The sequence below is a fragment of the Lampetra fluviatilis genome, chromosome 56 (genome assembly GCF_964198595.1).
Source record: "Lampetra fluviatilis chromosome 56, kcLamFluv1.1, whole genome shotgun sequence".
NCBI classification, from domain to species: domain Eukaryota; kingdom Metazoa; phylum Chordata; class Hyperoartia; order Petromyzontiformes; family Petromyzontidae; genus Lampetra; species Lampetra fluviatilis.
The window spans coordinates 4,331,776-4,346,754 of record NC_136330.1 but is presented as its reverse complement, the minus strand read 5'-3'; the positions used below and the strand labels follow the sequence as shown (position 1 = coordinate 4,346,754).

Below are 14,979 nucleotides of genomic sequence, written 5' to 3'. Positions count from 1 at the left end.
GTCGCGCTGAGCTCAGTTCGATTCGACCCACGGGGATTCGTGAATTCAGAACCTCACACAACCTCAAAGGTAACTCGATGGTATGGCAATGAGAGTCAAGTCGAAGTGATTTCGTGCTCGAATGAGCATCGAGAGTGCAGTGGCGAAGATTCCACATTCCCGTGGACGAGGGCAGGGCTATCGATCCACGCAACCACGCCGTTAACCATTCATTGATCTTCTCTCTTCAGAGATACGACGAACCGAGTTCGGACCCCTGACCCAGGCTTGAACTTGCGACATTTAGATCGCCAGCTGCTCTCGCTCAGCCCGCTCAACCACCTCATCAATGTGCGCTTGGAGAAAGGGCCACCGCCTTCAAAGGTTTTGCCGTTTTATTTTTTATTTTTTACTTTTAAGGGCCACAGTGGGTGTTGATGAACGTGCTGAGTATTTTTTTTTATCTGCCACTACATGACCCGCAAACTATTAGATAATGTGTCCATAATCTCTTCCATCCATCCAGCCAGTGGTTTGACAAAGGGCAGGCAATTGAAACTTGATTTTAAAAAATGCATTTAAAATATTTCACTGACAATTACTGCTTATAATAATGGTCATTATACACTATAATTATTATAATACATTGCAATAGTTTATCATTGACTTATTTATCCAAGAGAGGCACACTCTTGTTTGACAAGCCCCCCCCCATACCTCCGATTAGCACGGTCGGTTATGTACGGTGCGAAAGAAGTTAAACGTACATACACTCACTCACCTACCCACCCACCCATCCACACTCTCACCCACCCACACACTCACTTACCCACCCACCCACACACTCACCCACACACACACCCACCCACGCACACACACTCATCCACACACTCACTCACCCACCCACCCACACACTCACACACCCACACACTCACCCACACACCCACCCACACACTCACCCACCCACACACTCACACACTCACACACCCACCCACACACTCACCCACCCACACAATCACCCACCGACACACTCACACACTCACACACCCACACACCCACCCACGCACACACACTCACCCACCCACACACTCACCCACCGACACACTCACCCACCCACACACCCACACACTCACCCACCCACCCACACACTCACCCACACACACACCCACCCACGCACACACACTCACCCACACACTCACTCACCTACCCACCCACCCATCCACACACTCACCCACCCACACACACTCACCCACCCACACACTCACACACCCACACACTCACACATGCACACATACTCACCCACCCACACACTCACACACTCACACACCCACACACTCACTCACCCACCCACACACTCACACACCCACCCACTCACCCACCCACACACTCACCCACCCACCCACACACTCACCCACCCACACACACTCACCCACCCACACACTCACCCACCCACACACTCACCCACCCACACACTCACCCACCCACCCACCCACACACTCACCCACCCACTCACCCACCCACCCACACACTCACCCACCCACACACTCACCCACACACACACTCACCCACCCACACACTCACCCACACACACACCCACCAACGCACACACACTCACCCACACACTCACTCACCCACCCACCCACACACTCACCCACCCACCCACACACCCACCCACCCACACACTCACCCACCCACACACTCACCCACCCACACACTCACTCACCCACCCACACACTCACCCACCCACACACTCACCCACCCACACACTCACACACTCACAGACTCACACACCCACCCACGCACACACACTCACCCACCGACACACTCACCCACCGACACACTCACACACTCACACACCCACACACCCACCCACGCACACACACTCACCCACCCACACACTCACCCACCCACACACTCACACACTCACACACCCACACACTCACCCACGCACACACACTCACCCACCCACACACTCACACACTCACACCCACACACTCACACACTCACCCACCCACCCACTCACCCACCCACACACCCACACACTCACTCACTCACCCACCCAAACACTCACCCATGCACACATACTCACCCACCCACACACTCACCCACCCACACACTCACACACTCACACACCCGCACACTCACCCACCCACCCACACACTCACCCACCCACACACTCACCCACCCACCCACACACTCACCCACCCACTCACCCACCCACCCACTCACGCACCCACCCACACACTCACCCACCCACCCACACACTCACCCACCCACACACTCGCCCACACACCCACCCACACACTCACCCACCCACACACTCACCCACACACACACCCACCCACGCACACACACTCACCCACCCACACACCCACCCACACACTCACCCACGCACACACACTCACCCACCCACACACTCACCCACCGACACACTCACACACTCACACACCCACACACTCACCCACCCACACACTCACCCACCCACTCACCCACCCACCCATCCACCAACTCACCCACCCACCCACTGATTTCTTTAAAACTGATGTTTGTCTTCAGTTGTCCTTCCCCCGCACCTCCGATAAGCACGGTTGGCTACGTACGGTGCGAAAGAAGTTCAACGTACGTACACATATACATAGGCAGATTGGGATTTCATTTATAAGATCTTTTCAGCCAATGAATGATGAGTCGCGTTTATTGTGATGATTCACACGGGGAGGAGACCAGAGCACCCGGAGAAAACCACATTCCTTGCGCGAGGTGGAAACGCTCGATCCCCGTGTCGATGGAAACAGATGGCGATCATCCATAATATCGGTTTTTTTGGGTTAGATGCATACATATAAATGTGTCGTTAAACCCGCCACCACCCGACACAACCAATTAGTAAGGTTGTCACGTAAACAGAACGTGCAAATTCGTTACTAGTACAGCACAGTGCTAATTTATATATTTATGCGATCTAAACCCAAAAAACCCGATATTATGGATGATTTTTCGATTTAAAGCTTTCGTGACTGCAGGGATTCATCTTCTTGGTTCTTTCGGTAAAGTCACGTAGAAGGGAAATAATAAAATAATAAAAATAAAAAATAATAAAATAAAGCATAACAAAATAATTATTTTATTATGTTTTATTTTTAAATTATTATTTTATAATGTTTTATTTTCATCATTTTATTATTCCCCTTCTACGTGACTTTACCGAAAGAACCAAGAAGATTATGGATGATATTGGTCGCAAAAGCCTACGTGTTAAACAGACGGCGATCAGTCCACCCGCTGTAGTACCGCCCTCGCCTAGCGAACCTTCTCAAAGCACGCGGGTCGGGAAGGGAGTTCCACAATCCCATCTGTGTGCGATCCGCTAACCCTGGCTGCTGCCTCCACCGCTGCAGCGCTGGCTTTACCGGCGTGCGCCACCGCCAAATGTGCGATACAGTGCGTTATTTTAACAGATGCAAACAAATTTCGATTTAAAGCTTTCGTGACTGTAGGGATTCATATTATTATGGGTTCTTTCGGTAAAGTCACGTCGAAGGGGAAATAATATTATATTATTGTATTAATATTTCGATTTAAAGCTTTCGTGACTGCAGGGATTCATCTTCTTGGTTCTTTCGGTAAAGTCACGTAGAAGGGAAATAATAAAATAAAAAAGTAAAAAAATGTATATTAAATTATTATATTATTTTAGTATGTTTTTTTATTTCCCTCCTACGTGACTTTACCGAATGAACCAAGAAGATGTATTAATATTATTTCCCTTCTACGTGATTTTACCGAAAGAACCAATAATAAGATACAAACAGAAAACATATCAACAGCCGTCCCCTTCTCTTTCTCTGAACTAAAAATATATATTTAAAAAAATAATAACTTTACTCTGTCGACGAGTGAATTCGTCACTGCAGCGCACCCCATTACCTACCGCCACCCGACCGAAAAAAAAAACATCGTCCATATTCTTAGTTCTTTCGGTAAAGTCACGTGGGTAAAAAATGAAATTAAAATTATTAATTTTAATTTCATTTTTTATTTTATTTTATTAATTTTAATTTCATTTTTTACCTACGTGACTTTACCGAAAGAACTAAGAGTATGAATCCTTGCAGTCACGAAAGCTTCAAATCTAAAACATCGTCCAGGCCCGCCAAATCCGACCGCAACGTTCGCCACCCCGAAGCTTCGCTCACCTGCCCGGAGTGGCCGTGGCGCAAGATCGGCACCGGCCCATCGGCCTCGCTGTGCCGACGGCCGAGACGCGTGAGCACCGAGCGCCACCCCGACGAACCCCTGCCCATGCCGCGTTGCCACTCCAGCGAACGACGCTTGGCCACCGCCACCGCCGCCACCGCCGCCGGAGTCGAAGCCGCGGTTCCCGGCGCGCGGATGTGATTGAGGCTCCGCGCCAGGCTCTCTCCGAGCTCCCGCACCAACGAGCCGCGGGCGCCGTGCCCGCCGCCCTCTCCCGTCGAGTTGCTCTTCTGCAGGACGCTGGGTGCCGAGTGGACCTTCTCTCGGAAGCTGGCCTTCCCGGTCGCCGCGCCGCCAGCGCCGCTGCCCGCTTCGCCGAGCGAGTTCTGCCGGCGTTCCTTGCCGCCGCTGCCGGCGCCGCTCTTCCTCGCCCCGGATTCCCCGATCCCGTCGGATCCGCCGCGCTCGTAAGCCGCGTTGGCGCTCAGCGTGGCGCACACCGGCTTTTGCCGGTGGCGCTGCTGCTGCTGCTGGTGGTGGTGCTGGTGGTGGCTAGAGCCAGTCGCGCGCTCCTCGAACGATCGCGCGCGCTCCTTCTCGCTGGGGCTCGACGGAGCCGGCTCGAGGAGGGAGCTGCGGCGCAGTCCCAGGAGCGGACCCAAGCCCAGGCCGGAGGAGCCCCCGGAGTGCTCGCAGACCGAACCTCGCTTGATCTTCTGATCGGGAACGCCCGCGGATTCGGGGCTGTCCAGGGAGCTGCGCTTCTGCTGCTGCTGCTGCTGCTGGTGATGATGGTGATGCTGCTGCTGGTGTTGGCCGTGCGAGTTCTGCTGGTTCTGCGAGCGGTCGAGCAGGAGGTCCCGCGCGCCAACGAGCGACGTCCCCGGGCAGCTCTTACGGCGCTGCCGCCGCGGGGCGAGCAGCGTCGCGTTGTTGGCAAGGACGTAGTTCATGGTGGGCTCGCGGTGTCGGTCGCGTTAACGTCCGAGAAAGAAAGAAACTAAAAAAATCCACAGACCAACTCGCCCGCCCGCCCGCCCGCCTCTCCCACCGTTAACGCCGTGACCTCGACGGTGCAGATGGACCAGCTCTCGTGGTGAAGCTCCGGTGATATTCCGAGTTTACGTCGGGGGCAGGGGGGGGGATGCGTTCCTGAAAGGCGCGACGGACGGACGGACGGACTGCGAGTGTCGAAACGAGGCGTATTCTATAATGAACTGGTGTTATATCGATGCGGTTCACGAGGTAGTGGTGGGTGGGTGGTGGCGGTGGTGGTGCCGGTGATGGTGGCGAAGAGCTGAGAAGCCGCGTCAACAACAGAGCAGCGGCGAATTTCAGCGAAACGGCGGACAAAGTGGGGGGGGGGAGGGGGGGAGACGTAGATGGGGGTTGCTGCCGTGTAGTGGTTGCTGTTGTTGTTAGGTTTTTTTCGCGAAGTTCAAACCCCCTCTAAGATAATCGCGATGGCCGATACAAACGTGATGTCGATGATGCTGCTGCAGGCGTAGCAGTGCATTGCGTATTCACGACAAGAAGCGGTTTTGCACGATTAAATATGTAGCCACGTGTCAGTTGTCCAACACCTACGCGGTGAGAACTTTCAATCAAGTTCAGCGACGATGATGATGATGATGATGAAAACCATTATAAACTGCTGAAGCAATTGTTGGAAGGCGAACGCGACGCTAATTCTCCGGGTTAATATACACCACAGTTGTTGCTATTATTTACCAAACAAATCCCACAGTCCACGTCGATTTCACGGAACTAACATCGAACCAGGCGACGCTAAACGCCATACCGCGACACCGATATTCGCGTCTCTTCGAGGTGCGAGCACTGAAAACACGCGCCAGCTACCGCGGCTAAACAACAAGAAGCTTGGAGAATTTCGTCGCAACAGTTTTACGTATTATTCGGGGCGGGGGGGGTATCAGCGATAATTATCAACTCTGTCCGATTGATGCCAACGAATTGATCGTCACCACCCCCCTCCCTTCCCCCCCCCCCCCCTCTCGTTCTCCTCCTCGGACTCAACGCGCTCGCAGATTTCCGCGCAGGCCCCAGGAATGGAACCTTCTTCTCCGGATCACTCCGAACGCCCTCTGCGAATATTTTCCACCGCGTCCCTCTCCCTATAAAAACTGTGCTGGGATGCCGCTGTGCTCTGATGCCCCTCCCCCCCCTTCTCTCCCCCCCCTTCTCTCCTCCACCCCCCCTCTCTCTCCCTCCCACCCTCTCATCCCCCTCTCCCCCCCCGCCCTCTCCCCCCTCCCACCCCCCACCTCTTCTACCCCCCTCTCCCCCTTCCACCTCTTCCCCACCCACCCCCCCTCTCCCCCCTACCACCCCCACCTCTTCTACTCCCCTCTCCCCCCTCCCCCACCCACACCCCCCCCTCTCTCCCCCTTCCCACTCTCTCCCCTTCCCACCCCCCTCCCACCCTCTCATCCCCCTCTTCCCCCCCCCCTCTCTCCTCCACCCTCCCCCCCTCTCTCCTCCTTCCCACCTCCCCCTCACCCCCTCCCCCCCAACCCCTCCCCTCCCACCCCCCCTCCCCCCGCCCCCGCAACTTGAAAGTGACGGCCCACACTCGCCGAGTCCCCCATCACCACCACCACCACCACCTCCTCATAGCAACCGACGGTCGCGTCCGACGAGAGAGAAATAAATAAATAATGGAAGAACGACACGGAGACATCAATGCGATGGGGGGTTTTTTTACTGTTATTTTTATTTATTTTGTCAGGTGTAAGGCCCCACTCGAGTTATACAGCTCTTTCTTTTTTTACAGATGCGACCTGACTATCACAAATGACAGCCTCAACGAGGTAGTGCTTATTACGTGGAAATGTACAGCAGCCAAATACTCGAATAAACGCGTGACGTTGATCCTAAACGTGGAGGGGAAAACCCGGAGGGCCCGGAGAAAAATCCACGCGACCACGGGGAGAGAGGAGAGAGAGACACGCAAACTCCAAATATACAGCAGCAGGCATCGTCAGGGTCGAGATCGAACCCACGATCTCCTGCGCACCAGGCGAGGTAGTTAACATCTCCTAGCCACCGTGATGATGAGAGAGAGAGAGACACGCAAACTCCAAAAATACAGCAGGCATCATCAGGGTCGAGATCGAACCTACGACCACCTGTACACCAGGCGAGGTAGTTAACATCTCGACGGAGAGAGAGACACGCAAACTCCAAAAATACAGCAGGCATCGTCAGGGTCGAGATCGAACCCACAACCACCTGTACACCAGGCGAGGTAGTTAACATCTCCACGGAGAGAGAGACACGCAAACTCCAAATTTACAGCAGCAGGCGTCAGGGTCGGGATCGAACCCACGAGCTCCTGTAGACCAGGCGAGGTAGTGAACATCTCCTAGCCACCGTGATGATGATGAAATAGAGAGAGACACGCAAACTCCAAATATACAGCAGGCATCGTCAGGGTCGGGATCGAACACACGACCTCCTGCGGACAAGGCGAGGTAGTTAACATTTCCCTATCCACCGCGGCGCCCCAAATTATCAGACGAAGGTTGTGTCTGCCGATCTCCCAATCTCAATCAGCCGGGGGGGCTGGGGGGGGGGCGGAGGGGGCTGCCCTTATTTATCGTTAGTGAGCAGCTCATAAGCGACGCGCGGTGATGAGCGACGCACGGATCGACGGTAACGATGTCAGGTGTCCGAGTAGAATCCTTCGCGAGATTTGCGCCGCCGCCGCACTGGAGGAGTGATTGGGCCCGGTGTGATCACCTTTGCAAGAGCGGTCTACTCAAAGTGACACCTGCGGACATCAGAAGGGCCTTTGATGTGTGCGTGAAGCAGCTGCGTGCGCGCGCGCGTGCGCGTGTGTGTGTGTGTGTGTTCGTATGGGGGAGCGGTGGTGTAGCGGTTAGCGCGCTAAGCTATGAACCTGGCGACCCGGGTTCGATTCCCGCTCACGGCCAACACCAGTGACGATTATCTGAACCGGTCCCGGGCCTCCCCTAGGTCGACTCAGCCTCAAATGAGTACCTGTTGCAGTGTGTATACATCGCCGTTGGGGAGACAAAGGCGGTCGGGCGTGGTGCTGGCCACCCACCCCCTCGGGTACCGTTGCGGCCTTCATAGGTGCTCGCTAACAGCACTTGCCCCTACAGTCTGTTAAGGCTATACGGGGGGGGTCTTTGTCTTTGTTCGTATGAATACACACGCTGGAGTCGCGCAGCGGTTAGGCCAGGGGTCGGCTACCCCAAAATAACAAGAAGAGGCATTTTTGTTCTTGGTTTACGAATCCGGTGACAAAATCAACGTTTCGAGCGCCGCGCGACGCGCCGCGTGGTGGGCACGGGAACGGTGGGACGACGATCACGGAGCGGTCACTCAAAGAGCCGATAGTGGCCCCTTGTTTAGGCCATCACCCCAACTTGGTGACCTGGTTTGAAGCTTTCGTGACTGCAAGGAATCATATTCTTAGGTTTTTTCGGTAAAGTCACGTAGGTAAAACATCAAAATTAATGAAAATAAAATAAAATAAAAACAAAAATCACGACGTTTCGGAGGCAACACAAGTCTCCGTCATCAGGTGGGACCGTCACAGCCAGATTAGCTGCATCAAGTGCAGCTAATCTGGCTGCATCAAGTGCAGCTAATCTGGCTGTGATGGTCCCACCTGATGATGGAGACTTGTGTTGCCTCCGAAACGTCGTGATTTTTGTTTATATTTTATTTTATTTTCATTAATTTTGATGTTTTACCTACGTGACTTTACCGAAAAAACCTAAGAATTTGGTGACCTGGGTTCGAATCCCGCACGCGGCTAACACTAAGCCTCAGCTGATACCTGGTGTCGTGCGTAAACGCCAGCAGTGGGGAGACAAAGGCGGCCGGGCGTGGGCGCTGACCGCTCGCTAGCAGCACTTGCTCCAAGGGTCATGCTCGGCTACATGGGGATATTTGTCTTTGTACAACAACAACAACAGCAGCAACCGCAATCCGCGTGGCTGTGACGTCACCACGGCGCCTGTGCCAGGCTAGGTGCACTTTAATGCCACGTGAAGTTGTCGAAGGCCCGCTGGCAGGAGGTCACGGGACAGACACCTGGGGTAGATGTAGCGTGCGCGTACACAACAACAACAACAACAAACTCGCCACTCGCCTCGAATTGACCGGTAGCGTCACCCATGGGTGTTGTGCCAGGCCAGGTGCACTTCGAGGCCATGTGAAGTGTCGAAGGCTTCCTGGAAAGGAGGGTCACGAGACACCCCCGGGGTTACGAGTTAAATAACTGCAGGTGACTGGCAGATATCCATAATCGAGGTTTTTGGGTGAGATCATGTAAATGTGTGTCGTTAAACCCGCCACCATCCGACACAGCCAATTAGTAAAGTTTTTCACGTAAACAAAACATGGCAATTCTTTACTAGTTCAGCACACCGGTTTGTTGGAGAGTTAACCCACAACATTTACAATTTACTTTACAACACACCAGTGTACTGAACTAGTAACGAATTGACATGTTCTGTTTACGTGACAAACCTTAGCAATTGGCTGTGTCGGGTGGTGACGGGTTTAACGACACATTTATATATTTACGCGACACAACCCAAAAACCTCTATTGCGGATAATACTGTTCGCGAAATCCCGACTACTCGTCCAACTGACTGGCAGATACACCGCCTGTACCGACCCACTGCACAAAAACTCTCGCTGCATTTTACGCGCGCCCGGCGCTCCGCTCGTCGCTGTAAGCGTCGCTGCTCCGCCCTGCCGTGATCGCTGGAGGGCGACTGCCTCCGACCGCCCAGCAGCGGTCCTTCACGAGCCTCCTGCCCCACAGGGGCCGACCTCCACACCGCCGGGTCACGCACGTGGGCAAGTCCACTCAGCTTCTACGGCACCAATTCTCTCACACGTGCTCGCGACGATATTGCAACCGGGCAAAACGGTTCCCCTTTTCATTCAGACTCTGTCTTCTCGACAGACCTGTTCTACACCTGATGACGGCTGCTTGCGTTGTGGCTGAAACGTCGTGAGAATTATTTTATTATGTTTTATTTTTATTATTTTATTATTTCCATTCTACGTGACTTGACCGAAAGAACCAAGAAGAACAAAACGGTTCCCGTTATTTTCTTCCCCCAGGAGAGTTCTAGCTTCTCCCCGCCCAAACTTCTCTCACCCCATCATCTCCTGATCGCCGGTGGATCCCCCCCCCCTCTCTCTCTGTGTGTTAGCGCGGTCTTTTAAACTGGCCAGGAGGTCTGGACCTCAATGTACAATGCACTTCATGATGATGCCGACCTTTACATTGGAGGCATCGGGGGAGGGCTGATCAATCGATCCACTGCACACCCAACTGCCCCCCTCTTTCCCACCGTGCCGCCCCCCCCCCTGCTCACCACCCCCCTCCCCCCACACCATCCCCACCCATCCTTTATTCCGAGATGCGACTATGCACGACTTTGGCCGATGCTGCCAGTGAAGGGCGGTCTACGTAAACTAAACGATAACACTTTTATTTAATTGTTTTCACCGGGTAAGGCCCACCCAGCTATTTTCGCTCTTTTTTTCAGAAGCGACCAGGCTACCAAGAACGATAGCCCGAACCGAAGTGGCTGATATCATCATCGCGTGGAAATGTCTAGTAGCCGAACGCTCTGAACGAGTGACGTCGACTCCGAACATGAAGAGGGGGGAAAAAAAACGGAGGACCCGGAGAAAACTCCACGCGACCACGGGGAGAAGGAGAGAGTGAGAGAGAGACACGCAAACTCCAGAGTGACATTTTTTCCCGCGACTACAAGAATCTCCTTCTCTTACGGAGGAGTGGCCGGGTGGCTCGGCCGGCTTGATGCTGTGTCAAGAGCTCTGAGCCGCTGACGAGGATTCGCTGAGTTTAAATTCGGGGTTCAGTCAACCCGCGGTCAAACCAGGCTCTCGAATGGAGCGAGCTGACTGCCCGAGTTGGTCACGACAATTGTACACGCGTAACTTTACGGTTGGCTGTTAAATACATTTAGCTTACTACAGCTCAAACAATGGAATTTGGTTATATAATATTGGGGGGGGTGGGAGGGGGCTCCACGGTGGTGAAATGTTAACTACCTCGCCTGGTATGCAGGAGGGCGTGGGTTCGATCCCGACCCTGACGTATGCTGTACATTTAGAGTTTGCGTGTCTCTCTCTCTCTTCATCATCACGGTGGCTAGAAGATGTCAACTACCTCACCTGGTATACAGGAGGTCGTGGGTTTGATCCCGACCCTGATGCCTGCTGTATATTTGGAGTTTGCGTGTCTCTCTCATCATCATCACGGTGGCTAGGAGATGTTAATTACCTCGCCTGGTATGCAGGAGATCGTGGGTTCGATCCCGACCCTGACGCCTGCTGCTGTATATTTGGAGTTTGCGTGTCTCTCTCCCCGTGGTCACGTGGATTTTTTTCCGGGTCCACCGCTTTTTTCCCTCCACATTTAGAATCGGCACGTGCTTTGAGTACTGTATTCAGCTGCTGCACATTTCCACGTGATAAGCCACTTCGTTGAGCTATCATTTGTGGACAGGTCGCGTCTGAAAAAGAAGCTAATAGCTCAGTGGGCCTTACCTGCTAAAATTAAAATAGCTACATTTTATTTGGAATTTTTGTGTGACTTTCTTACCTTTCCTATACAGTAAAAGCTTGGATTGCGAGCATAATTCGTTCCGGAAACGTGTTTGTAATCAAAAGCACTCGTATATCAGTTGTGATCACGTGACGCTCGGCAGACAAAGCGTATACACGTACTACTCGTATTGCAAGACCTCGCTCGTTTATCAAATTAATATTTATTTAAAAAATTCCTCATCTTGCAAAACACTCGCAGACCAAGTTACTCGCAATCCAAGGTTTTACTGTATTTCGAAATCCTATCGTGTGTTTGTATTGTGCTTTTTGTTGTACCGTTCTAACCCCGTGCCTCCCTACTGGACATCTATGAAAAAAGAGCTTCACAGCTCATCGGATTCCTCTCCAGCACGTAAATAAATATTCCGATCGCGGCTTGAGAGTTTTCACGACCGGATTTGAACACCAACGACGCACGGACGCGCAACGTTCTCTCGCAGCGTGTCCTTCTGCGCCAAGTCTTCGCAACCGCCGCCAACGCGATTGGCTACGTACGGTGCGAAAAAAGTTCGACCTACGTACAACAGGCACACACGTACGCACAGAGGAGCTTGCCCCGGCCTACTTGAGGCACCTGCGGGAACAACCTCAAACGCGCTCCCGCCCGCCTGTCCTCGGGAGGAGAATGTTCTGCCCGCTTGCTCTGCTTGTGAATCTTTAAACAGCCGCTCACGTTTGAGGATCAGAGGGCAGCCTTCGGAAAAGGCGAGTTGCCGTCTGCCCGTCCGTCACCACGCAAACCGCCCCCCCCCCCGCTCGCCCCCCCCCCCCCCCCGCAAAAAATAAAATATCCCACCCTTCTCTCTCTCTCTCTCTTCCCCCCCTGACGCTGCCACCGCTGTGGTGGTTTTAATGGTTTGCGTGCTTGACCCCTGCACTTGACCCCCGCGCTTGACCCCCACGCTTGACCCCCGCGCTTGACCCCCGCGCTTGACCCCCGCGCTTGACCTCCGTGCTTGACCACCGCGCTTGACCCCCACACTTGACCCCCGCGCTTGACCCCCGCACTTGACCCCCATGCTTGACCCCCACGCTTGACCCACGCACTTGACCCCCGCACTTGACCCCCACACTTGACCCCCGTGCTTGACCCCTGCGCTTGACCCCCACGCGGCCGTGGGTTCGATGCCAACTGCAGGCGACGTGGTCCTGACATCCTCTAAACGGTTGGCTACGTACGGAGCGAGAGAAGTTCGCCATAAGTCCGTATGTACCATCCACCTGTGCCACACCCCCCCCCTCACCAGCCCCCCCCCCCCCATCCTCTCTGTACCAGAAAACATTGTGGCGCCCCACTGCAGCGTTCTTCGCGGATTTCCATCATCAGATCAGACATCACATCCGTGTGAGGGCCGCCACGCCATTTGAAACCACTGGAGGTTTGACAGCAGCAGCAGCACGATGATGATGATGATGATCGGGGTGGGGGGGGGGCACGTGAGGGGCCGCACTGAAGGCCACCATGGACTGTCAGTGGCCCCGCGTGGGCCTTGCACTGCTGAAGAACGCCGCTCTCTGCGGGATATTTTCGGCCCATTCTTCCACGCGGCCCAGAAGCCTTTGAAGAGGCGGGGAGCACCCGAATTTTACCCGTCGAACAACGGGCCCTACGCACCCGGGAGGCTTTAATATCTCACGGAACATTTTCCAGGGTTCCCCAATCCACATTCACCGTGACCCTGCATCCCCCCCACCGCCCCCCCCCCCCACCTTAGTATGAAAGCAGTAGGGCAGTGCTCTTCATTGCAAGGCCCGTGAGCTACTGGCGGCCCCTGGTGCCACCACCCCACCCCTGAAAATTAGTGAAGTACACTGCTGTGGAGTTCTTTCTGTTTGAGGCCCTTCCGCCAACATTCAACTATGACCCGAGCAAGCAATTGCAGGGCTGCACCTTTGCTCTCACCTCCACCCCCCCCCCCGCCCCCCGCCCCCCCCAAAATGTCTGTCTACACTCGGGCCAAATTTCGCCGGCACTTTAGGAACGATGCACCGTGGAGGGGCGGCACTTTGTTCGCGCTGAGATGGTAAAGTAGCCTGGAGGCAAAACGGGTCCAAGGGCGCCCACGTGTACTTATTAACATTCACAAAGCTGCACCCCACCCACCCTTGCCCCCCCCCCGCACCCCCCCCCCCAACATAAATTCGGTAGCTTCTGCAGAGCATCAAAGTTTCATGTCGCGGTTATTCCCCAGAAAGTATTTAAATTCAGAACCGCGAGGCATGCCTCGAACACCCGAGAGCGCGACACAGTTTCTGCGCCTGCCGCTAGTCAAGGGACATTAAAAATGTATGGTGTGCAGATGTAGATGTAGATGCCACTAGTTCTTCACGTTCTGCAGATGTAGATGCCACTGGTTCTTCACGTTCTGCAGATGTAGATGCCACTGGTTCTTCACGTTCTGCAGATGTAGATGCCACTGGTTCTTCACGTTCTGCAGATGTAGATGCCACTGGTTCTTCACGTTCTGCAGATGTAGATGCCACTGGTTCTTCACGCTCTGCAGATGTAGATGCCACTGGTTCTTCACGTTCTGCAGATGTAGATGCCACTGGTTCTTCACGTTCTGCAGATGTAGATGCCACTGGTTCTTCACGTTCTGCAGATGTAGATGCCACTGGTTCTTCACGTTCTGCAGATGTAGATGCCACTGGTTCTTCACGCTCTGCAGATGTAGATGCCACTGGTTCTTCACGTTCTGCAGATGTAGATGCCACTGGTTCTTCACGTTCTGCAGATGTAGATGCCACTGGTTCTTCACGTTCTGCAGATGTAGATGCCACTGGTTCTTCACGTTCTGCAGATGTAGATGCCACTGGTTCTTCACGTTCTGCAGATGTAGATGCCACTGGTTCTTCACGTTCTGCAGATGTAGATGCCACTGGTTCTTCACGTTCTGCAGATGTAGATGCCACTGGTTCTTCACGTTCTGCAGATGTAGATGCCACTGGTTCTTCACGTTCTGCAGATGTAGATGCCACTGGTTCATGTTAATCTCTTCAATGCGGTGGTGGAATACGCGCTGCGTATGTGCAGCGGGATGCAATTGCAAATGATTGGAGCGACAGCGGGGATTGTTTTAATATTCAGGAATTGTGTCTATGAAACAGATGTATGTATGCATTATGTATGTGTGTTGAACTGAGTTTTA

General features: G+C 53.7%; 1 protein-coding gene across 6 annotated transcripts in view; it reads right to left on the bottom strand.

Annotated features, from left to right (window-relative positions):
- Nucleotides 1-14,979, bottom strand: part of LOC144950104 (disks large homolog 2-like) — a 422,604-nt gene that overhangs the window by 247,495 nt on the left and 160,130 nt on the right. For 2 of the 6 annotated variants that reach the window (XM_078880157.1, XM_078880158.1), the window contains exon 1: nucleotides 4,176-6,301. The exons of 2 other annotated variants lie outside the window; for them this stretch is intronic. In XM_078880157.1, the coding sequence (XP_078736283.1) occupies nucleotides 4,176-5,129 (954 nt within the window). In that variant the 5' untranslated portion in view covers nucleotides 5,130-6,301. Of the gene's footprint in view, nucleotides 1-4,175; nucleotides 6,303-14,979 lie in introns of those variants that run through there. 2 more of the 6 variants (XM_078880156.1, XM_078880159.1) reach the window with 2 other exon arrangements.